This window comes from Brachycentrus maculatus, unplaced genomic scaffold (genome assembly GCF_059751285.1).
Source record: "Brachycentrus maculatus isolate JH-2025_06_01 unplaced genomic scaffold, ASM5975128v1 h1tg000007l, whole genome shotgun sequence".
In the NCBI taxonomy this organism is placed as follows: domain Eukaryota; kingdom Metazoa; phylum Arthropoda; class Insecta; order Trichoptera; family Brachycentridae; genus Brachycentrus; species Brachycentrus maculatus.
In genome coordinates this window covers 664,177-688,905 of record NW_028280762.1, presented here as the reverse complement: position 1 = coordinate 688,905, position 24,729 = coordinate 664,177, and the positions used below count along the sequence as shown (strand labels likewise).

The following is a 24,729-nucleotide window of genomic DNA, read 5'->3' as shown; positions in this document are numbered from 1 at the left end:
TTTTTGTCAAAATGCAAAAACAACACTCTTTGCTCTGTAGCGGGTAAATATTAAGTTAAAAATATGCCGCTTTTGCTGGGATATAGTACATTTTCTGGACATTTCGAAAACGTACACATCTAAAAATTAACGATTTTTTTTATATATGACGTTGTTGAAAGGAGTGAGCGAAATGGAAAGATAATTGCGACATTGCTAGCAAGAACGCCACCACTAACACACTTATCATTGTGATTCAATTATATTTTTAAAATGGCGCAATTATTCGGGTATTTCTCCAGCAATTATTCGCGAGAACATTACAAACAATCTCGGGAGATTTCAGACATGTAAAATGTCAAAAGTGACAAGACGTCTGTACGTAATGAGAATAGCATTGCTCTGGTGTTGCCACAAGAAAAAAAGATGGAAATTCCTAACATTTTCTTAACGAAAATTCTATAAAATAATGTGGCAACTCCCGCGACGATTCAAGTTAATTTAAATACGTTACTTCTAATTTAATATTATGTAGAAATTTCACTTAATTCCAAGAGACTTATTTCGCATACCTACCTGCCGACAAGTTCATAATTAATATTACAACATATTATCAAACGTTGATTGTATCACTTGATCAATTAAAGTAAGACGTTAAAATTATAGAAGTTACTATCAGGAATTAAATGCACCGTATTATCCAGAAACCATCCAAGGCACAATTTGCACAATTTGACTTTTTGATGAATGCTACTTCATCGATAGTAAATTCTTAATTTGCTGGAAACACACAACTCAAAACATAAGTACAATATTTTTTGATTTTTTTTCTAGCCCTCAACTAATAAATACGCGAAAAAAAATATGTTACAAACGTCCATGAGGGTTGACAGTTTTCAGCAATTTTCACGTTAAAATTGTTTACATAGGTACATAAAAAAAAAATATTGCAGTAAAAATTCATGGTATTTGGATATGTTCGACTTTGATCTAGAAGAAGAATAAAACAATGTCGATGAAACCATCCAAGATGGTTGGATGTTTTCATTCTATATATATTTTTAATTTTGCTTTGCCTACTCAATAGTTACATAATATGTCCTGATCTTTTTTTTAAATTGGCTAATAAAGTTGACGTGGTGAAACCACGTTTCTCCTCTAGCCTGGCAAAAATAATCAATTATCAATCGTTTAATTTAATTAGTCTTAGGAAAAAAAAAAAAAATTCTGTGCGCACAAATATTTTTTATGGCTCCGACCTTTTATAATTTACCTGTCGTAAAACTAAAATGTAGTTAAAAGGTTTGAATCATAAAAAAACTGTCGCCAACCCGCTGGCCTTTGTAAAAAAGGGATTAAAGATATTTGCCGATGGTTCTTTATTATTATATAGCGCAAATAAAATTATTGCTAATTGAAATGTCTAGACGTTGAAAATTTTGGGGGTGGATACAAGCGCACCGTCAGCCAATGAAAAATGGTTTCGAGGGCGTGATCTTCAAGGAGAGAAACCGAATATAACGGGGAGACATCAGTTGGAAGGGGCACTATTTTCGGGAAATCAGTGGGATCGAGGAGTTGGAAGGAGCAGTCGGGAGAGATCAGGGGGATCGAGCAGTCGGGAGAAATCAGTTAGAAGGAGCATACCTACACCAGGTTTTAAGACTTAAGTGAGGAGAAGAGCGGGAGCTCTACACAGGGAGGAAGAAGATAGAAAAAAAAGGGGAGTTACTCATCCGGAGTATCCCACGCAGAAAACGCTGCGAGAAAAGCAGACCCACGCCGGGTCATAAGCCTTCAAATTAAGAGCTGAAGCTCTACTAGGAGAAGAAGAAAATAAGAAGCAAGAATCATCGCACGGCAGACCCGTCATAAGAAGAACCTCATCCCAGCATCCAACGGCGCAGCTTTTTCACAAAAGGATCACGGCCACCTCATCATCACGGCGCATCTTTTCCACCAAAGGTTAGAATAAGTTTAATTTAAGATAGGGTTAATTAATTTTAAGCTAATTTAAGATAGCAATTTAAGATTAGTTTAAGTTAAAGTCGCTTTCATATTATTTTGATATTTTTAATTAAATTAATTCAAGTATATTTTTTTGTGCTGAATTTTCATTCATCTCCCTACCCCTCCTTCTAATACTCCCAAGGTATATCAGCTTGATAAGGTGGGCGACGTCAAAGTCATTCAATATAATAAATAGTTATTTCTAAATAACTGGAGGCTCAATTTCAGTGGCTTTTTTTTAGTTAGAACAATAAAAAAAATTATTAAAAAATAACCTAAAATACAAACTAGCTTTGTTATTTTTTTAATGTGTCAAAAGTTCTTACGATGGCTATGCGACCCTAACGGACACGACCCAGGTGTGCCAGATGCGACAAATTTGTACAGGGAATCTGACGCTGTACCCAAAGGAAATTTAACCTTCGGCTAAACATTTATTATTTTTTTGTTTAAGAATAAATAATGTATCGTATAATATCACCCAAAGCGAAGCCTCTTTCAGAAAGTTTGTGTGTATTTTACGAAAATGGTACTACATATATAATTTTTACAAAAATTATTATTATTATTATTGCTCACATGACAACAAAACTTCTATATAAATGCTCGTAGAACTTAACCACTTAGGAAGATATCTCGAACGCTTAAATTATAATGCATTCGGTCACGCTGAGGGCTAGACGTCTCTCTGCGCTCGACTTTTTAAATAATATATTTTGGAATTAGTTTTTTTTTTAAGAAATATGTATTGAAAAAACATTTTTGTATATTTTTTAACTTCTTGCCTTTTAAAAACTGTTTTCATCCCAAAATCACATATTTATTTCGAAGAAAAACATTTTTTTCAATACGAACCGCCGTTTTAGGAAAAAAATTCAATCACGTCGAATGTTACCTAGGTTTAGAGATTATAAAGTCGCAATTCATCGTATTTTGGGCCATAACATTAATCATGATAATATTATACATCTGTACACATTAATTTTACCTACACAATATGTTGTTTCTTTTTCTAACAAAAGTTTTTTTTAGAGGGAACGAATTGAGGATAAAAATAATTAAAATGAAGTTTCAACACGCAGAACGTAAGAACGGAGAACAAGGAAGAATTGCCTCGCGAGGGACAATGGGGTATTGTGTATCAGTCATGGAAAAGGCTGTGGAAATTCTCGCATCCTGTGGACAATGAAGCCTCTTTTCAAACATCGCGATTTTCACATTAGAAAAAGTGAAAAATGCCGAGAATTTTCATATTTTCAACATGTCGTTGCTTGGAAATACTTCTCAAAACGTAAAGATAAATAAGTGCTTATATGGAGAGATGAAATATTAACATTTTGACATGTCAACATAGATAATGAGGAGTGTTTACGGGGCTCACGACCTTTCATATGCTGGATTAAGTTTATGCACGTGTAACATTCACCATTCTACCCATGATGGAAAACCAAACTTTTCAAAGGTTTGATTTTTTTGGTCCTTACCGAACTATTTTACATAGGTACTGAGAGACGTCTTAATATATGATTTTTTATGACGCTTATAAGTGTTACCATGAAATATTGTATAATATTTTAAAGAAAACACTTGTATTATGAATTTGAAGACTGGAAAATAGTGGTATTCACAGTTCCTTTAAAAATTGACTTTGTCACCAGAATCATACCAAATATTTATTTTATAAAATAAAATAAAATAATTTATTACTTTTTTAAGCATGTTAGTTAACATCCAAACCCGTAGATGGAAGCGTCTGAAGCGTCTTCCAAAAGTGGTAAAAACTGATGTTTTATTTAAAATTTTAATTTAAAGCAATCAAATATAAATTACATCGTTTAACAATGTGATACATTTTATGTCAAAATACTTTCAAAAGTAAAAATGTCTTTTTCTTAACGTTTCATCAAGTATAGTAGGAAATTTAAAGCAAACGTTAAGGACTTAAAGGTCCTATTTAAAAGAGAAATAAAAATTTGAATTCATCCCTTACCATGTATCTTTAAGGTAATTAGGATAACGGGGTTTGCGTTAAGAAAGAGAGCGATGTTAATCTGCTTACGAAATAGGACCCTTAAACTTTGTAAACAAGAAATACAATATTATTTTTACGATTTTTTCTTGGAAAATAACCGTTAAGTACTTTAATTAAGTCCGTAAGTAAAATGTCAGTACAAAGTGGGTTTGAATACAGTGAAACCTCTATGAATCGTTTTTAAAGGGACCTATTGAAATAAACTATGAATGCGGGATTAAGAAGTCAACACACAAGGAGATACGATCGAGTTAAGATACCGTCTTCCCAATCTGCCTAACCATTGGTAGGTTAAAATACAAGTTAAAGGTGTAAATAAATGCATTAATTTAAAATAAAATAAAAATACAATACTGGGGTGAACCAAAAAAAATATTCAAGTTTATTTGCATGCATTTGAAAATGAAGGTACAGTAATGCCCTTCCTGACTACGCGGGTATTTACACGATTGTTGTCATCAATGTGTCACCACATATCGCTCACTCCTTTCAAGAACGTCATAAATCAAAAAACTTCAGTAGAACGTTTTTAAAGTTTAGCAATATAATACAATGTATTAAAAATGAAAATCAAGCCACTTATTGAACTTTTTACTGTGCAACAGATCTTTTAAGGTAAAACCTGAATGTTTTTTCTCGATTCGAAAAATATTTACTATATTTCAAAAAATACTTAAACAATACCTTTTCATCAAAATGCAAAAACAACACTTTCTGCCCTGTAGCGGGTAAATATTAAGTTAAAAATATGCCGCTTTTGCTGGAATATAGTACATTTTCTGGACATTCCGAAAACATGCACAACTGAAAATTGACGATTTTCGATTTATGACGTTCTTGAAAGGAGTGAGCGATATCTTAAAACTTTCAAGTAGATTTTTTTCTCACCTGGTAAAGCTTGATGATGTGAGGATGGTCCAGTCTCTTCATTATATCAACTTCTCTGTATACTTTCTGTAGATTCCCAGCATCCAATTGGGATTTGTCAATGATCTTAATAGCTACCTGAAAAACAACAAAAACACACATGTTCAAAATGACGATCAATTATCAAAAGATATCGCAATTTGAAAACTTCAGGTGATCAAAATATGAGTGAAATTGCAATATTTTTAGTGTGTCCACATACTCGTTCACAAATCTGAATTATCTCTAATTAAAGGAATTATTTTACATATTATTTTTTGACATCTCAACATAGATGAAGAAGAATATGGAAGTCTGGGAATTGAAATTGAACTAAATATATATTTAATAATAATAATAATAAATCCCTTACCGCACCCCAATGGTGCATAGGGCACTGGTTCATATAAACGCAGTGTTATCTCGATCGATTACACATGAAGGAAAGGTGGTCAGCCCTCCACTTCAGGTACCAGTCCAGTGTAATATTGAATAAATATTAGAGTGAGAAAATCACTTATATTTATTAAACCCCCCTGGGAATCAATCCCTGGACCTCCAGAACGGTAGCCGAGCATGCTGACCATTACACTAAGGAGGCGGACAAAATAGAAGTTCCAAAAATTTTAGTAGTGTGCTTGTCAATCATGGGTAGAATTAGTGAATGTTACACGTTTGTAAAGTGATTACTTAAACCAGCCTATGATGTTCATAAGCCCCGTAAATGCCAAGACTTTCATATTCTTCTTCATCTTTGTTGAGATGTCAAAAAATTATATGAATCAAATTGTGCTCTTCAATGTTCATGGTTTATTTTCGGTTAGATATTTATGAAATAAATTATTACCCAATACGTGCGCAAAAAACACAATTGAAAGATTGTTGGGTTTTCCCAGGAAAGCTGAGCATAAATTACTTCTTATCAGTGGCGGTACTTCCCTAGAAGCCCAAAAGCCCTAACAACTCCAAATAAAAATTACTAAATCTAGACCAAATGATTAAAAATACATAATTTATGTATGGCTGTTTTGAAATTATCACGCGCTTATATGATTATTAAACACTATGCATGCCATTATATGGTGATGATTGGTATCTGAGGAAGATATTTTGTTACAGTGAACATTTTCTTTATTGAAAGGTGATGGCTATACCTTACAAAAGTTACATGTATGCATATTTTTATAATGATTACAATACATTGTTTATATTTATAATACTTTCTGGGTGCTTACTATACTGGGAATGATATGAGGTGAAGAAATTATAGGTACATCATGTATTCACAAATGTGAAAAATAATGGGCTTGCCTTACTGGTAAACCCTAGGCACGCCACTGCTACTTATAGTCATAACCTTTATTAGAATATAATATAAAAACGTTATACACCGTTCAAAATTGAATCGTGTAACGTGAAAAATAGGTTAAAATAAATAAGTATCTATTCCATCCAAATTGATCGGGTTTTTTTCTTTGTTTTGACTCGATTTACTAAAACAAACAAAAAAATTCCCTGATATATGTTTCATGATGTAAACACAAGAATATAGGTATAAAATAGATAATGGAGATGGTATAATAATAATAATAAGTAAAACCCTTACCGCACCCCAATGGTGCATAGGGCACTGCTTCATATAAACGCAGTGTTATCTCGATCGTTTTACACATGAAGGAAAGGTGATCAGCCCTCCACTTCAGGTACCAGTCCAGTGTAATATTGAATAAATATTAGATTGAAAAAAATACTAATATTTATTAAACCCCCCTGGGAATCGAACCCGGGACCTCCAGAACGGTAGCCGAGGATGCTGACCATTACACTACGGAGGCGGACATAATAATAATAATAATAATAATAAAAATATAAAATAAAATATTGAAGTAAATTTAAGAAACATAATCAAAGTAAATAATTACTTGGAAATGTATTGTAACTACGTGTTTATTTACGAGTATCATTTGAGTCATTGGACATACTTTTATGTGCGTCAATTTTCTTTGTAATAAATATCGATTACTGTGTGAAAAACATTTGTATTTTTCCTTGTTAAAAAATATTTACATATTTTTATTTTTTCCACGTGTGATGACAAAATAAAAAGAATATGAATTATTCTCTGTGTCAACTACTTTTTATATTATTTATTGATTCGGTATTAACTTTGTAGAATGACATGTTGATTATTTTTTTAAATTGAACACTATATTTATTAACCCCTTTTAATACTGTATTTCTTACCCCATTTCCTATATTTATTAACCTTTATATACCGCTAAATATATTTTTTCTACGTTAGATTTCATTTTTACCGGAAGATGAAATTATCTGTAAGTTTTCGAAACTAGTCGTATTTATTAATAAAACTCATGAAGTGGTAAATTCAAGTGTCGTTTCTTTTAAAATCACTATTTTTTTAGTTTTAAAAAGTCTTTATTGATTATTATTCTGCATAATTTTATTCAAATGTGATAAATAATTCTCAAGGATTCATTAGTATCCATTAAAATATTAAAACTCATTAAAAGTGAAAGTGTTGAAAACAGTGACGCCATTGAAAACTAAGAGATAATCAGGATTGGCTACACGTGAAAAATCACGTCCGCGCTGTCTCGGAAAATACCAAACAAACCTACATACTCATTTCATTTTTAAGTACATACTCACTCATTTTATTTTACACGGTACTTTGCGATCCAATAATACTCATACACCGTTTCAATTTGGCTTCCTTATTCACATATCCAACGTGATTTGTGTTATTGAAATATCAATTGAAGTAGGTCAGCAAAAATAAGCCGCCATTTTGTGAAAAAATGACAGCTCGGTGGGCGGGAAAACGCGTCCCAAATACAAAACAATGAATCTTTTTACCTGTCTTGCATACAATACAATGAATGGCTGCGTTGAATTGTCGATGAATTTCATTGAAAAATAGGAAAAGCGGTGTAACGTTTATGTAGAATTTTGTAGTAAATCAAATTATCAAATTTATTAGTACCTATCAACTAAATTGCGTAATGATGCAACATAAGGAAACATACTCGTATACGTTACATATTACTTGAAATGAAAAACACTTCATAGGTTTTCCTTATTATTTGAAATTTAAATTTAGTGAAATTCCTATATTCACGTTTCAGGCGCATTCAGCCCATACAACGTGAATGTTCCTTATCCCTTTGAAAATTATTTTAGTTTTTACAAACTTGGGTTTATTTTTGTTAGACTATTTTGTTTTTCGGTTATAATTCGGTTATGTTATGGTATATTTCATTCTTGGTTAGTAAATTCTTTGATATTTATTTATTTGATTATGTATCAGAATTAGATTTTTTTTAATACATATGATTTAAGGTTGAGATAAATAAATATATATATATATATATACTTTTTTTAACCCTTATCTGCACCCGATAGTGCATAGGTAACTGCATCATATAAACGCATTGTTTTCATGATCGCTAACACTTGACGGAAAGGTGATCAGCCTTCCGCTTCGGGTACAAGTCCAGGGTGATATTGAATAAATATTGTAGTGAAAAATCACGTTTATTTATTTGACCCCCCTGGGAATCGAACCGGGACCTCCAGTACGGTAGCTGATCACGTAGATTACACTACGGAGGCGAAAAAATAGTTTTTAATCCCTCTCAACATAAAATGGGTATCTTAACTCATTTATATTGAAATTTATTTCTTAAAAATACCCTTTTTTAAATATTAATGGCATTTTGCCAATGACGACAAGTAAGATAGAAAATATTACTTTCCTTTTTTATATCAAAATATCTATTCAAATCTTTTATTTAAATCCGCTTTTTGACATTTAGATTTTATTTTCGGCTTTGATCGTCTTCAAATCAAATTCTACTTTTTTCTTCAAATTAAATCCCTTTATTCTTAAATTCTAAAGTGAAAAATCCAGTTCAATACACTAAATCTTTTCATGAATGCTACCGTTATATTTTTTTTACATTAAGGTCTATTTTAAAATTGGAAAGAGACTTTATGCCTCTCTGTTCAATATCTATTTAAATAAAATATAAATTTTAGTTTGTTCACAATCTGAAATCTTCAAAACATATTCATTGATTGCTTTGAAATTTTCATAAAACGTTTCATTCGAATACGTGTGTTTTTACCTATCTTTATAAATAAATATGTAAATGTAAGGTGGTTAAAATTTTGATTTTCATATACAATATCTTATATTCCTGCGAAAAGTAGTTTTACCTGTGACAGGTAAAAACCAGCTTGACTAGCATTTTGTATGTTATTGTTATATTCAACAGGTGGCGCTGCCATTGAGGTAAAAACATACGTTTTGTGTCACAGGTTAAAAAAAAACTCATCACACATGTATATAAATACGCGTGTATATTAATAACATGTTGGGTCAAAATTTCTAAGCAATCGGTGATAGACTGAAGGAAATTTAAGATTTTGAACAAGTGAACATTTACGTTTTCATTTTAAAAAATTACTACAGCTAAAATAGATGTTATCTTTGTTCAATTGTAGTTAATACGAATTTCTCAACTGAAGGCGCCACCGTCAGCCATACATTGAAAATCTTTTAAATAACTACCATCAAGTGAAAGGAATCCATCAAAATTGCACATTTAAAACTTTCTCAACAATTAATGCAATACGCATGTTCAATAATGGACGAATGGTGACCGTTACACAAGTGTATAAAGTTATCAATTAAACCAACCAAATGTCAAGTCATAAGTCCTGGGATGCTCAGACTTCTATCTTTTTTTTGTATAAAAACGATGGTCGCTTCATCTTTAGTTGAGACACATAATAAATATACCGAAAAAATTCTGAAATTTTCCATCGGTTCATATTACGTTATGCTATTGTGATTCGTACTAGATAAATCTGGATTTAACAAGAGTGGTTTTATTCCTAATCAATCAATCGATCGGCTAATAGATAAAGAGCTATTATTAAGAAAAAATAGGTACTCATATTTTTAAACTTTATAAAATAAAACAACTTTTTTATTTTCTGTTTTTTTTTTATTTCAAGTTTAAAATGGACGTACTTTTACCTACAAATCGCTCGCTCCTTTCAACAACGTCATTAACAAAAAAACTTGATTTTTCAGGAGATCGTTTTTAAAGTTTAAAAATATAATATAATGTATTAAAAATAAAAATCAAGCAACTTTTTGAACTTTTTACTGTGCAACAGACCTTTTTAGGTAAAACCTGATTTTTTTTCTCCATTTGAAAAATATTTAGTTCATTCAAAAAAATAATTAAGCAAAACCTTTTCTTTAAAATGCAAAAACAAGACTTTCTCTACTGTAGTGGGTAAATATTAGTTATAAATATGCCTCTTTTGCTGGGATATAGTATATTTTCTGGGCATCCATAACTGAAAATTGAAAATTTTTCATATATGACGTTGTTGAAAGGAGTGAGCGAAATATAAAATATATTTTCATTAAATAATTTATCGTAAACTAATTGAAAAGACTGCCAAATGAGTTATTTTTCCTTAATTGATTCGGCAGTCACTTTGTGGTAAAAACTTTTCATTTTCAATAAAAATTTTACTCGGTAAATACCACCACACTAATTGGTTGAAAATTAATTATATTTTTTTTTATCAAAAGAAACAACGGCAGCAAAAAGTATTAGCCATTAATGTGGTAACGGTAATAAAATATCCAATATGAGTAATTTGAGAAAAATAAAACGATGTATTAAATAACATTTTACTTTTGTAATTAAAACCCTGCCAAAACAAATTTACCCACAGCGTTTGAAACATAATTAGTAAAAAGACAGCCAAAATATTTGCGATTTGATTTTCGAGAAAAAAATACATTTCATGGATTAATTTAATTGAAAATTTATTCCATTACAGTTACCTACTGAGTAATTTATTGATTTGGCGTTTAATTCGTATTTTAATTTGTGTATTAATTTTTTCAATCAAACACAGATTTATTGAGTCTATTTAGTTTTGAGTATTATACTAACAAAAACACATAAAAAAAATAATATTGTGACAATTGTTCCGCCTAGTTATGGCACACGACCTTATGTGTTGTTTGACGCCATTTTTTATTTCCAAATAAATTATTAATAAATCGAATATATCAAATAGAAACTGTATAAAATAAAACGAATGTATTAAGAAGGATGAAAGTACATTAATGCAGTCGAAATGCATGTGAAATGTATATGTAGCAGGGGCGTGCATTCCATATAGGCAGAAAAGCAGTGTCGATCCTCACTTATCCGCGTGACATATAAAAACCCAACCAGTACCTACCCTACCTTACTAAGTAGTACCTAGCTTACCTTACAACCAACCTCAACTGCCTACCTTAATTAATTCTCTGTGCATGATATGTAGTGTTAATTTAAATATATATTTGAAAAAATAATTTTTAAAACATTTTTATAAAATACAATATAACGTCCAATTTCCTTTGTTAAAAAACAATTTTATTTCTTAAACGTTTAATTTGATTCATAAGACGACCAATTTGGTTTGTAAAAAGTTTAACTTAGTTTGTAGAACATCAAATTTAGAGTGGAAAACCTGTAGCAATACGGGCCATTTTTCACAATACAAAATGGCGCCAGATACAGTAACTAGCGTCATAAGAACACCATCATTGATTTGAGACAGAAACATGGCTCGATTTGTGTACATTAGGTGATTTATACCTGTGGAATACGGTAAATATGTACATAATATAAATAACTGTTGTGTATACCCCACCTTAACGTGTATGCTCATTTATTATCATTTACTTACGTCAATTCAGCGACGTTCCAAAGGAATTTATCTGGCGATTTCGGCCGATTTACGTCACAGAGCATGTACACAATGTGTACTCAACGAATATCGGTACATATATACTTATGCTCTTTTGTTAGAAGGTTAAACATCTATTTTAGACCATGTTTTAAAATATCAGCGAAAATGTTGTAACATTTTGAGTGTGTCCAAATACTTGTTCACAAATCTGGATTATCTCCAATTATAGGAGTTATTTGATACAAGAGTTTCTGCTCGATAAAAAAATCTTCTCTTTATCTCACCAATAGATGTCTCTGGTGAAGTTCTAGTGATTCAAGAACAATAGTAAGAATAACAGTAACGTCACTTCACGACGAGTATCCGAAGGCGGTAAATAGAATTTTGTATTATTTATTTATATCTAAATTCAGTTTTCATATTTTCAAAAATAAGTTTTTTGATTTAATTTAATCCTACTGGTATTTTTATATAACGAACACATTTCGGACGGGTGTTTTTTTACGCTTGCGGACCGTTGTCAACGTGAATTAATGATTGTATACATATAGTTTACACCTCAACAAAGAGATTGGGATATAATATTCATATAAATTATTAAATAATTCCTTCTTTCCTTACTTTGAAACTTAGGCCGGCGCAGAAGGTAAAAATACCCCTCCCGTCCTTAAGCATCAATCGACCGAACGGGTAGAAATACCTTTCCCGTCCTTAAAGAGTTAAAATACAAGTAGATATGCAATTGATAATCATTGATGTATCCATGTAGGTAATTATTTTATGTAGTCAAAGACACAACTCTTATTTCTGTGCACGCATTGACGCTGTGATCGATTGTGTTTTTTGTACACATCTGTGAGATGACCATCTTTTGTCACCAGGCCATTCACCAATGTGATTATAGCTTTTTTGGTTATTATAACGCGTGTCGTTTCCTTTTCTTGATATCGTACATTAATCAATTTTTCCTCCCCCCAATGAGTCCGTTATATCGAGGTTTTACTGTATTTGTGAATACGCGCATGTGTGTTAGGATACGCACTGTATTCAGTAGACGGGAAGTATTCCTGATACATATAATTTAGTAATGACGCATGCGCCCCGAGTGCTAATCTAGACTATTTTTGCAGTCAGCGTGCGTCAGTAATCAGCCAATACTTCCTATCGTGGGTCAGTACTGAGTAACCGGATTCGAGATGAACAGCGTATACTAGCTACGCAGCCGCAGCGCCGAAATCACGAGAACTGTGTCATTTTACATGATTGAATCTTAAAGAATTTTTCATGTTATTTTTTGACATCTCAACATAGATGAAGAAGAATATGGAAGTCTGGGCATTTACGGGAAATAAGTCAGTAAGTAAGAAATAAGTAAGTAAGCCCCGTAAATGCCCAGACTTCTGTATTCTTCTTAATCTATGTTGAGATGTTAAAAAAAAATAATGTGAAAAATAACTCCTATAATTGGAGATAATCCAAATTTGTGAACAAGTATTTGGATACACTCAAAATGTTGTTCGTAAAGAATTGTTCACAACATTTTGAATATCGATCATTCGGTCATGTCGTTTTTAATTGCACGTCAAAAACAATTTTTATTCATACAGTTTTATAAATAAATATTGTAAAATGTGACTTATCGCGGGAAAAATCAGAGAGTGCACATAATTATAATTTTTAAAAAAATTATAAAACAAAAAATATATTAAAATGCCCACAAAAGGTTTGCTACCTTTAAATTAAATTAAAGACTTTTTGCAGGATAAAACTCAAAACGAAAAGTCAGAATAATAAAAAGTCAACTAATTAGAATATTCAAATTGAATATTCAACCACTGTGCATGCGGTGGGGTGGAAAAAACTTTAATTTTCTTTTGTCTCGGCAACTAGTTACGCTTTATAATTGGATAGTTTCGCTCTTTTACAATACTACGCTCTCCTGGGAATTGAATTTTATAAAACGTGAAAATCAAATTGTTAATAAGAAGTTTAATTAAGTAAAGACCTACGTTAAAAGGTTTTATTGTACTCCGTAAAAGTAGGACGTTATTTTGTAGTAAATTTAGTTAGTTATCCTTCAGTACAAACGAGAAATATATTCTTAGTGAGTCATAATTGACTCATTTTAGAACAGATAGTAAAATTTGCAGTTACGGATCTAATAAAATGTCAGTTAAAATTTCAAGCTGCTGAAAACATCGTAATACCAAGAACTAGCACAAAATGTATTTTCACCTGTTAATGAGAACATCTGTAGTTCTCGAAACTAGTCATGTAACAAGCTCAAAGTGGTATTTTACAAGTCGCTCACTCCTTCCAACAACGTCATATATCAAAACTCGCCAATGTTCAGTTATGCATGTTTTCGGAATGCCAAGAAAATGTACTATATCCCAGCAAAAGGGGCATATTTTAAACTTAATATTTACCCGCTACAGGGCAAAAAGTCTGTTTTTGCATTTTGAAGAAAAGGTATTGTTTAATAATTTTTTTAAATATACTAAATATTTTTCAAATGAAGAAAAAACATTCAGGTTTTACCTAAAAAGATCTGTTGCACAGTAAAAAGTTCAAAAAGTGGCTTGATATTTATTTTTAATACATTTTATTATATTCTTAAACTTAAAAAACGATCTCCTGAAAAATCAAGTTTTTTTATTTATGACGTTGTTGAAAGGAGTGACCGAAGTGTTATGCATTTAGATTTCAATTCCATGAAGAAGTGTATTATGGTTTAAAAGTTTTGGCATTTTCAAGGGGTACGAACTTTCATGGACCGGTTTAAGTGATCACTTTATACGCTCTACAAAATCCACTATTCTACCCATAAGTGACAACCATATATTAAATTTCAGTTACAAGTGCTTTAATTCATACATATTGTCGCCTTCAGAGTTTATTATAAAAAAGTTTCCTGTTGTCACTTGCGGCAAATGTATACAACTTTTAGAAATTTTAGTAACGTAGTTAAATATAATTATAATATAATGATTTTATAGGTGTCGTCATTTCATTTCGTTTTTTAATTCTATCCTTCAAGTCTAGTCAATATCTGGCGACGATAATTACCTAGAGTGTGTGATGACAAATTATTATAAAACCAAATTCGAGACAGCTCTACGTGTCACCATCTTGAACCAAACAGAAGTAAAGCAAACAACACAAGGAAAATAGCAATTTGTCGCACAGAAATACTTGGAAATATATTTTTTTTCGTTTCGTAAAACATGATAAACTATCATTTTGAAAACGTTACGTTATCTTCGATTATTAGATTTATATTATCCACTGACACTTCGTGATGGAATTGCATTTTTAATATATTATTAGATTAAAACCAATATTTTTAGCTTTTCCACTTTATTTTTATTTGACCAGCGACCGGGTTTCGTCGTTACAGACATCATCAGACTGGTGGGAGGCTATACAAATTGTTATGTTATAAATATAAAAGAAGGCAGGAGTTGATAACCATGATTTGATATAATTTTATTGAGAAATTAATTTAATTTGAGTGAATTTAAGTATTGTATGATATTTAAAATATTTTTTATAAAGGTTTTTTTGTATTGAGAGCACGATTTTATATAAGGTTATAATAGATTTGCATTTTTTGTAATTGGATTTAAATTATTTAACGAAGTATCAGGAAATGCTGGTTGACGGCTCCTTCCACTACGCTGCGGTTGTCCGGGGGGGGGGGGGTTATCTTCGATTCTAAAGGATATGCGGTACAGAACTACGATAACATCCGAGACAAATTAAGATTTTATCTAGATAATAAAGAGTGTAATATCAACAAAGAGCTCACGCATTCGTGTAAGCCTGGATGTAGCAAAAATCAATAGTAAGGTCTCTACCTTTAGGCAATAAGGCGCGTAAAACGCAGAGAACCTGAACATATTGTGAACCAGGCAATTGCCATGGATCTTCCTCAAGAGACATCTAGAGGAAAACCAAATAATTCATGGATGCTACAGAAAGATAACACGATTTGTAGGCATGGCCTAGGTGACGCTGTCCATGATAGAAGGACTTACAACCTGAGGACGAGGAGATCTGACTCAAACAATCTACAAAAACGGTAAACTAGGATGAAGCCAGGAAGAAGAAGATTTGGGTGATACTAGGATCGAGGGAGTAAGGATAAAAAGGAGGTAATATTTTTAACAGGATCAAAGAATACCACCATTTGTCATCATACCGAGAGATCCAATAAACATTAATCATGCGCAGTGAGCAAGAGATATTTATGATTAAAAATCTGTATTCATAAATATATAATATTGTGTGCATAGGTGTTCAATTGAAATCGTTATGTCAACAATATGAAATGTATTTATTGAATGCATGCGCCGTGAATCACCCGTAGGTCGTAAAATAAATTATAAAACAAAAAGCCAATAACCCGACACAAAACATACGATATTTTCAATCGCTTTAAGAATAGATTTGGATCGTTCTTGAACGACCAGATCTTAATGACCCGCTCTTTTACGTTACTTAAATAAATGTATCTCAATGGCGAGTGAATATGAAGCACTAACTCTAAGTTCGCTTTAATCTTTATAAGTACTTATTATACATAAAATATAATTTTTCGTTTGTAATTCAACAATTGCTTTGAAATTTTGACACAACGTGCCTTCGAATACGCAAATGTTTAACATGTCAGGTAAAACTTTTTTAAAACAATTGTTTTGACCTCAATGGCAGCGCCATCTATTGAGAGTGACAGCAACACATATGTTACACTTAGGATTTCTCATGACAGACAGCGTGCTTCTTGACAAGTGCTGTCACTTGATTGCAATGTGGTTTCAAAGAATTTTTATATTTTCATTGCCTTCCAAACGTGTGCTTCCTATTTTATTTCTTTTACGTTTAACCAGACTTAACCACAGCAATACGTAACCGGGCACAGCTAGTTTATAATAATATAAACGACACCATCAAATCTAAATGTAGACATATTATTTTATAAAATAGAAAATCGAAGCATCAAAGCCATTATTTCGAAATAGCATTTTCCGAGATGTGATAGTCTTCAGTTGGGGATTGGATAGGATGTGCACGATCCCATATTGACAAATGCAGAGTATATTAAATTCTGATTGACCGCACTGATTGATGACAACTAAGTAGGTAGGTACTTGGTTACTTCCAACTCGTGTGACGCACTGTGTCACGTGCATCGGCTGTGGACATTAGGGGGACGAGGCGCGGGGTGACCACACGGTAGGGACATATTTAGAGACAATAAAGGATTAAGGTGGAGACTGACCGGAGCATTTCATCGTAACGTAACACGTTACGATGCGAGCATTCAGGCGGTCAGTACACCGAATCGAGCGCTTCATCCATAGTTTCGGATGCTCGCTGATGCTCGCCGCGAGCGATGTTACGACGTTATGTTACGACGAAATGCTCCGGTCAGTCTCCACCTTTAAAAATACGTAATCTTCATTGAAATATAAGTAAATCGGAATAGAGCTAATACCTTTTGGCATTACACAACATATGAGATTACTAATACAATGCTTCAAATAATGTTTAATACAACTAACAGCAACACCAAACCGATTTTTAACAAAGAAATTCATCATTTTAATAAACGACGACACAATAAAATACGTGTGGTGCCGATAAACACAACTAAGTTTGAAGTAAGGTCCTTGTAATATATTGCCTACACCCAAATTAACCAGCTGCCTGACATGTAAAATAGAACCCGGTCGGGGATCCAAAATGAATGAACTGAAAAAATACTGTATGGAAAGATATTTGTGTAAGTGATTAGTTATATTTTCTCATTTTTTCCTTTAAACATGCTTCTTACAAAAAAAAATTAACATGCCTTTTTACTGTGTCTTTTATTGCTTTATATTTTACATTCTGCCCTGTTTTTTCTTACTTGTTTTTCAGTCTTGGCAACCTTATTCCCATGTTCCATAATGAGTAATGGAAATTACTCATCGGCAATATTATACTTGTCTGTGACTTATGTATGTAATATATTTAAAAGAAATAAATAAATAAGAACAGTATAAAAATAACCACATGTATATATTTTGATTATTTTACATCACCAAACGATGAAGGAACGACAGTTTTCATCATCAAACAATCAAATTGAAAATTTTTCTAGTAAATTCTAGCAAATTAACAATATTAAACATTTTGTACGTTTAATGATGAATATTATGAGGATTTGATTTGTTCAACTCGACACTGTCGGCGCAGAGATCATTCAACATTGTCAGTCGACATAGGACTGGATATTGTTCGGAAACGATCTCAAGAAAAGGAGATGACACACGGCATAGTAATCCAGAAAAACGCTATCATCACATCGGTGAGTAGCCTGAGGACAAAGGATGGTCATCTGACAGACGTGTACAAAAAAGACAATTGATCACAGCGTCAGTGCGTGCACAGAAATGAGAGATGTGTCTGTGGCTACATAAAAAGTAACTAACTAAACTAACTAACCATCAAGCCGCTTCCCCGCAGGGGTAGGCAGAGAGAATCGAACGCCACACCACTCTGTCTTTGCAAACATTCTTTGCCTCTTCTACATTCATGCATCTCCTCATACATACCCGACGATTATTACGACTCCTGACCCGGCCGCTTTCAAGTATTTGACATACCTGATTGTGCCAAGTTTTCCTCGGTCGTCCTCTGCTTCTTTTTCCAACTACATTCGCTCCATAAATTTGTTTAACCGTTCTTTCTTCACTCATACGCTCCACATGTCCAAACCATCTCAACACACCTTTCTTAATTTTATCGATAATGCTTATCTCAGCCTTACATTTTTTCCTTATTTCATCATTCGAACACCTATCAAACATCGTTTTGCCACACATTCGTCTGAGGGATCGCATTTCGACTGCATTCAGTCTGCTTTCATCCTTCTTTTGCCAACTCCATGCTTCGCTTCCATACATAAAAAGTACCTACATGGATATACCAATGATTATTTATCAATTGCATATATACTCGTATTTTAATAAAACTCAACATGAGAGTACGCATCTGAATGCAGAAGTATCAAAACTGCATAAAAGGACATTTTACAGGACATCCATTTACAATGAAAACAATCATTCACGTTTTCATTTATTGGGCAATAAACTTATTTAAAAATGTTGACATTTAACATTTGAATGAATGTTCTCTCAATAATTGAGTAGTATTTTCTATTAAATATATAGATTTATAATGTAAAAATAACTTCACAAAATTTTCAGTGTGTCCAAATACTTGTTCACAAATCTAGGTTTCTCCACTTACGAGTTATTTTTATATTTTATACATTTCTACATAGATGAAGAATAGTTTAAAAGACTGGTTATTTACAGGGCTTATGACCTATCATAGGTTGGTTAAGTGATCACTTTACACACGTGAAACATTCACCATTCTACCCATTTCACTCAGATTCCATATTCCTCTTCATCTTTGTTGGGATGTCAAAATTATCAAATTAAACAAATTAAGGAGAGTGAGTGCTGGGAACAAACTGAATGGTGCATTCTGTACAGTTCTGTAGTCAGTTCTGTAATAGCAAATAAAACACATATTTTTAAACTTACAAAATTAAAAAACTTTTTTTTAACCACTTTTTTATTATTAGTAAACTTTAACCTACCGATTTCGACAAGAACCTTGTCATCATCAGGGTTAATGAAAGTCTCAAACATTAAAAACATAAAAATATTCTTACCGAAAACTTCCACACAATCCTATTTTTATACGGAGTATGTGGAAGTCTTTGGTAAGAGTTTTTTAATGTTTTTAATTTTTTAGAATTTAATAAACCCCGATGATGACAAGGTTCTTGTCGAAACCGGTAGGTTAAAGTGTACTAATAATAAAAAGTGGTTAAAACAAAGTTGTTTAATTTGGTAAAATTTATAAAATGTGCCACAAAGTATCTGCAAAAAACATTCAAGAAAACAAATATTTAGATGTCTTCTTTGTAAGTTACAATATTTGTGAAGATTGGTATGTTTTTTTCATGGTCAGTCTCTACTAGTCTCTTCAACTCGGCGAACCCGCTACAACGCATGTCGGAGATAATTTGGTCCATGTAGGTTAAGCCGGTCGTCCTCTGTAGTTTGTGCCTTCGCACATCTCTTCCACAATCGTAAGAAGCAGGCCTGGGTATCTTATATTATGGTCTATCCATTTGGCTCGCTGTTGTAGTACTTTATTAAGTAAGCATCTAGACTCCCCAGCCCTGCTTAATACCTCGTTGTTCCCTACATGTTCCGACCGATGAATCACCAGCATGCGCCTGTAGCACCACACCTCAAACGCCTCCAGCCGCCCTCTATTTGCCTGCCCGATAGTCCATTTCTCGCTTCCATACTAGAGATTTAATTTAATTACGGTTTTTCTAATATTGAAACGAATATTATTTGAAAACTCTTATTATTCTTCATCGTTCACTTTGTGTAATACCACTTTAATAAACACTAATTCGTGACTATCCGTTTCGGAATAATCATTCCATCATCAGGTCATTAAAATGAAACTGTTATGGTCTGATATTAAAACAAAAAAAAGTGTTATTTTATTTATTGTTTCGGCATTAACTTTGTGGTAATAAATGTTACAATGATTAAAGAAAACACTTGTTTTTTACCACTTGAGTTAAACTCAAGTGGTAAAAAACAAGTGTTTTCTTTAATCATTGTAAAAAAAGTGTTATTAAAGTGTTATCAATTAGTTAAAACAACTTTGTTTTAACCACTTTTTATTGGTAAACTTTTTCCAACCGGTTTCAACAAGAACCTTGTCATCATCAGGGTTTATGTACTAATTCTAAAACATTGAAATACTCATAGCAAGGTTATAGATAATTTACTCTTCACTTTCACTTTAGTTTTTTTTAATTCTCATTAAATGCTTTTCTTGTTAGTTTTATCTCTAAGTATTTCTGATTTTAATCGACAATCCTGAATAATTTTGCTGCCGAAATAAACAAAATTCATTCAAATCAAGTCAGCAGTCCTGTAAATGGTATTAAAAAACGCAAAGTAAATAATTTCTTCTGACTGAACTTCTTACGGTAAAGTAAACGAATAAACAATTTTATTATATAAATATCCTGGCAAGGATCGCGTCTGGGTTTCTCTCGAGTCTTGTTCAAATATTGATGAAGAGAGAACAAATAAAATAAAATAAAAGCTAGGGCTATTTTTCACGAGACAAAAACAGTAAGTAGGTAGGTATGTGCCAATTCGAAAACAAGCTGGGAAACTCGTTACATAACGTTATCCGACGGTCGAGAGTGACGTCAGCGGTAAAAGAAATCTCTCTTAGGCACGCAATCATTTGCTGGGTGAGTGAATTTGAGTGTCAATAGAAACCGCTTTGTAGTAGGTCAAACTCGATTTTAATATCATATGATAATAATTCAATTCGTTGATAACCGACCCTATTCAATATGGTGGAATTAATACATAACTGATATATCGCTCACTCCTTTCAAGAACGTCATAAATCAAAAACTTGATTCAGGAGAATGTTTTTAAAGTTTAAAAATATAATACAATCTATTAAAAACAAATATCAAGCCACTTATTGAAATTTTTACTGTGCAACAGATCTTTTTAGGTAAAACGTGAAGGTTTTTTCTCCATTTGAAAAATATTAAGTATATTTAAAAAAAAATACTTAAACAATACATTTTCTTCAAAATGTAAAAACAACACTTTCTGTCCTGTAGCAGGTAAATATTAAGATAAAAATATGCCGCTTTTGCTGGGATAAAGTACATTTTCTGGGCATTCCGAAAACATGCACAAGTGAAAATTGACGAATTTTGATTTATGACGTTCTTGAAAGGAGTGAGCGATATGTATAATAAAATGATAATTTTACAGTTTTTTTAATTACCTAACGTCTAAGAGACTCTAATCTAACTACGGCTCATGCAACACCGCTTATCATGACCCTACTCGGGCTTCAACTTTTTAAGTTTTATAGCCTATGCCTACTTGTGAGTGGACTTACTCTTAACGTTTAAAGTTACTATAATTTCATGTAATTCATGAGTGAAAATTCTAGGCAAAACACTCGCGATATTAATTTTACAGTTTTTTTCCACATTTATTTTATATGACCAGTGACTAAGTTTCCTCGATACTGACATCATCAAACTGGTGAGAGGCTAGAAAAATGTTATACATATCGCTCACTCCTTTCAACAACGTCATATATCAAAAAACTTGATTTTTCAGGAGATCGTTTTTAAAGTTTAAAAATATAATACAATGTATTAAAAATAAATATCAAGCCAGTTATTGAACTTTTTAATGTGCAACAGATCTTTTTATGTAAAAACTAAATGTTTTTTCTCCATTTGAAAAATACTTGGTATATTTAAAAAAATAACTAAACGATACCTTTTCTTCAAAATGCAAAAACAACACTTTCTGCCCTGTAGCTGGAAAATATTAAGTTAAAAATATGCCTCTTTTGCTGGGATACAGTACATTTTCTGGGCATTACGAAAACATGCACAACTGAAAATTGTCGATTTTTGATTTATGGCGTTCTTAAAAGGAGTGAGCGACATCAAAATATACTAAGGTAAAAAATATAACTTTATTTCCATATTTTAAGAACAAAACCATCGAATTATTTTTAATAGATTTATCAACACACTTATTTAAAATGTTGGCATTATTTTTCAATGACTCTAACTAACTAACTAACTAACCATCACGCCGCTTCCCCGCAGGGGTAGGCAGAGAGAATAGAGCGCCACACCACTCTGTCCTTGCAAACATTCTTCGCCTCTTCCACGTTCATGCATCTCCTCATACATACCCGCCGATTGTTACGACTCCTAACCTAACCTTTTTTTTTTTCAATGACTCTATTTAGCCATATCTGTTAGATTCATATAGAATTAATACAAGATCTAAATCTTGTATGGGTAATTAGGTGTCATATGCGTAGACTATGATCGATACTTGTAATGAACTCGAATATAATAATTTATATCAGTAATACCTGTAATTTAGATATAAGCGTCGGCAATTGGAAATAATACACGGGGTCTAAATTTAATCGTGTAATCATCATTATGTCGTTCAAATATCGATTCTTGTATAATATACGTAAGATTCAAAGATCGATATTGTTGATATAAATAGAATAAGGCGTAAGTCTAAAACCTATATTTATACTAAATACATATACTGTATAATGTTAGTGCCCATTTAGATTTTTTCACGGTTTTTTTTATTTAATATTTTGTCCGCCTCCAATGTGTAATGGTCACCACGTTCGGCTACCGTTCTGGAGGTCCCAGGTTTGATTCCCAGGGAGGGAGTCAAATAAATATACGTGATTTTTTCACTATAATATTTATTCAATATTACCCTGGACTGGTACCTGAATCGGAGGGCTGATCACCTTTCCTTCATGTGTTAACGATCAAGATAACACTGCGTTTAAACTATGCAGTGCCCTATGCACCATTGGGTGCGGACAAGGGTTTGATAATGATGATAATGTATATTAGAAATTTATAAAAAGTCGTAAGTTAGCAATATTGTCACACTTAGTTGGATAACTGTGATTAATATCACCAAAATGTCGTTTTTCTCTTTTTGTCACATATTCAGACCCGAAGCAATCTTGGCGAAAGAGGGTGGGATATATCAGAATGTGTAAAATCAATCCTTTTAAAGCGACTTAAAGGATTCAGCGCGGAGGATGGCAAATAAATTTTTCAGATAATCGATTTTCCGCCGAACGAATTCGTTTCGAAATATGCTTAGTATGTACATGCGTAGGTAGGACTATGCAGTATAATAGATCAATTAAATGTCACAATAATATCCGATTGATTCTCCTCGGTCATTGATTCGTGCCCAAATACAAAATCCGAATAGCCTTCCTGCCAGTTCCGAAATACCTAGACAATCTGGATTTCAATAGGAAAATGGACTTTTCCAATAGAAAAATTTCGATGACGTGAATAACTTGTTCTTGTTATGATTTTTTTTTGACATCTCAACATATCGTAGTCGTACAGGAGAAAGAGACCAACTAACAAAACTTTAAATATTCAGGAGGGCCATTTAAGTCACTTTTACTTGGAAAGAAAATAAACATCAATGAAGTTTTATAAAATATAACAACTTTGTTTTTATATTATTTTTTGACATCTCATCAAAGATGAAGAAAATGGAAGTCTGGGCATTTACGGGGCTTACGACCGTCATAGGCTGGTTTAAGTGATCACTTTACACACGTGTAACATTCACCAATTCTACCCATTATTGACAACCACACTACTCAAATTCTTGGTAGTTCTATATATATGAACCAATTTAGAAACCTTGTTCATGAATCACTAGAACTTCACTAGAGACATCTATTGGTGAGATGTAAAGAAGCTTTTTATTAAGCAGAAACTCTTATATTAGTATGTGAGATCCGAATCCTGGATTATAATCACACACATGAGAAACGCCAGAAAATACCATTTTCATTTTTATTATTAAGCTTATAATTTGACCAGATAATTTATTTACAACCTTTTAGTGTGTCCAAATACTTGTTCACAAAATCTGGATTATCTCCAATTACAGGAGTTATTTTCATATTATTTTTTGACATCTCATCAAAGATGAAGAATATGGAAGTCTGGGCATTTACTTTGTTTTTAACAATTTTTTTAATGGTACATTTTTTCTCCAACCGGTTTCGACAAGAACCTTGTCATCATGGGTTTAACATGTACTAATTCTAAAGCATTGAAATATTCATAGTTAGGTGACTATGAATATACTCACCTTACTATGAATATTTCAATGTTTTAGAATTAGTACATGTTGAACCCTGATAATGATAAGGCTCTTGTCGAAAGCGGTTGGAAAAAAATGTACCAATAAAAAAGTGGTTAAAAATAAATTTGTTTTATTTTATAAAGTTTATAAAATGTGCCACAAAGTATCTGCGAAAAACATTAAAGA

At 32.2% G+C, this 24,729-nt stretch overlaps 1 protein-coding gene across 1 annotated transcript in view; it reads right to left on the bottom strand.

The window, feature by feature from the left end:
• The window catches only part of LOC148313599 (uncharacterized), a 155,366-nt gene that overhangs the window by 113,738 nt on the left and 16,899 nt on the right, over positions 1-24,729 (bottom strand). Inside the window, exon 2 of the mRNA XM_088259995.1 lies at positions 4,910-5,026. Within this exon, the coding sequence (XP_088116121.1) occupies positions 4,910-5,026 (117 nt within the window). The remainder of the gene's footprint in view (positions 1-4,909; positions 5,027-24,729) is intronic.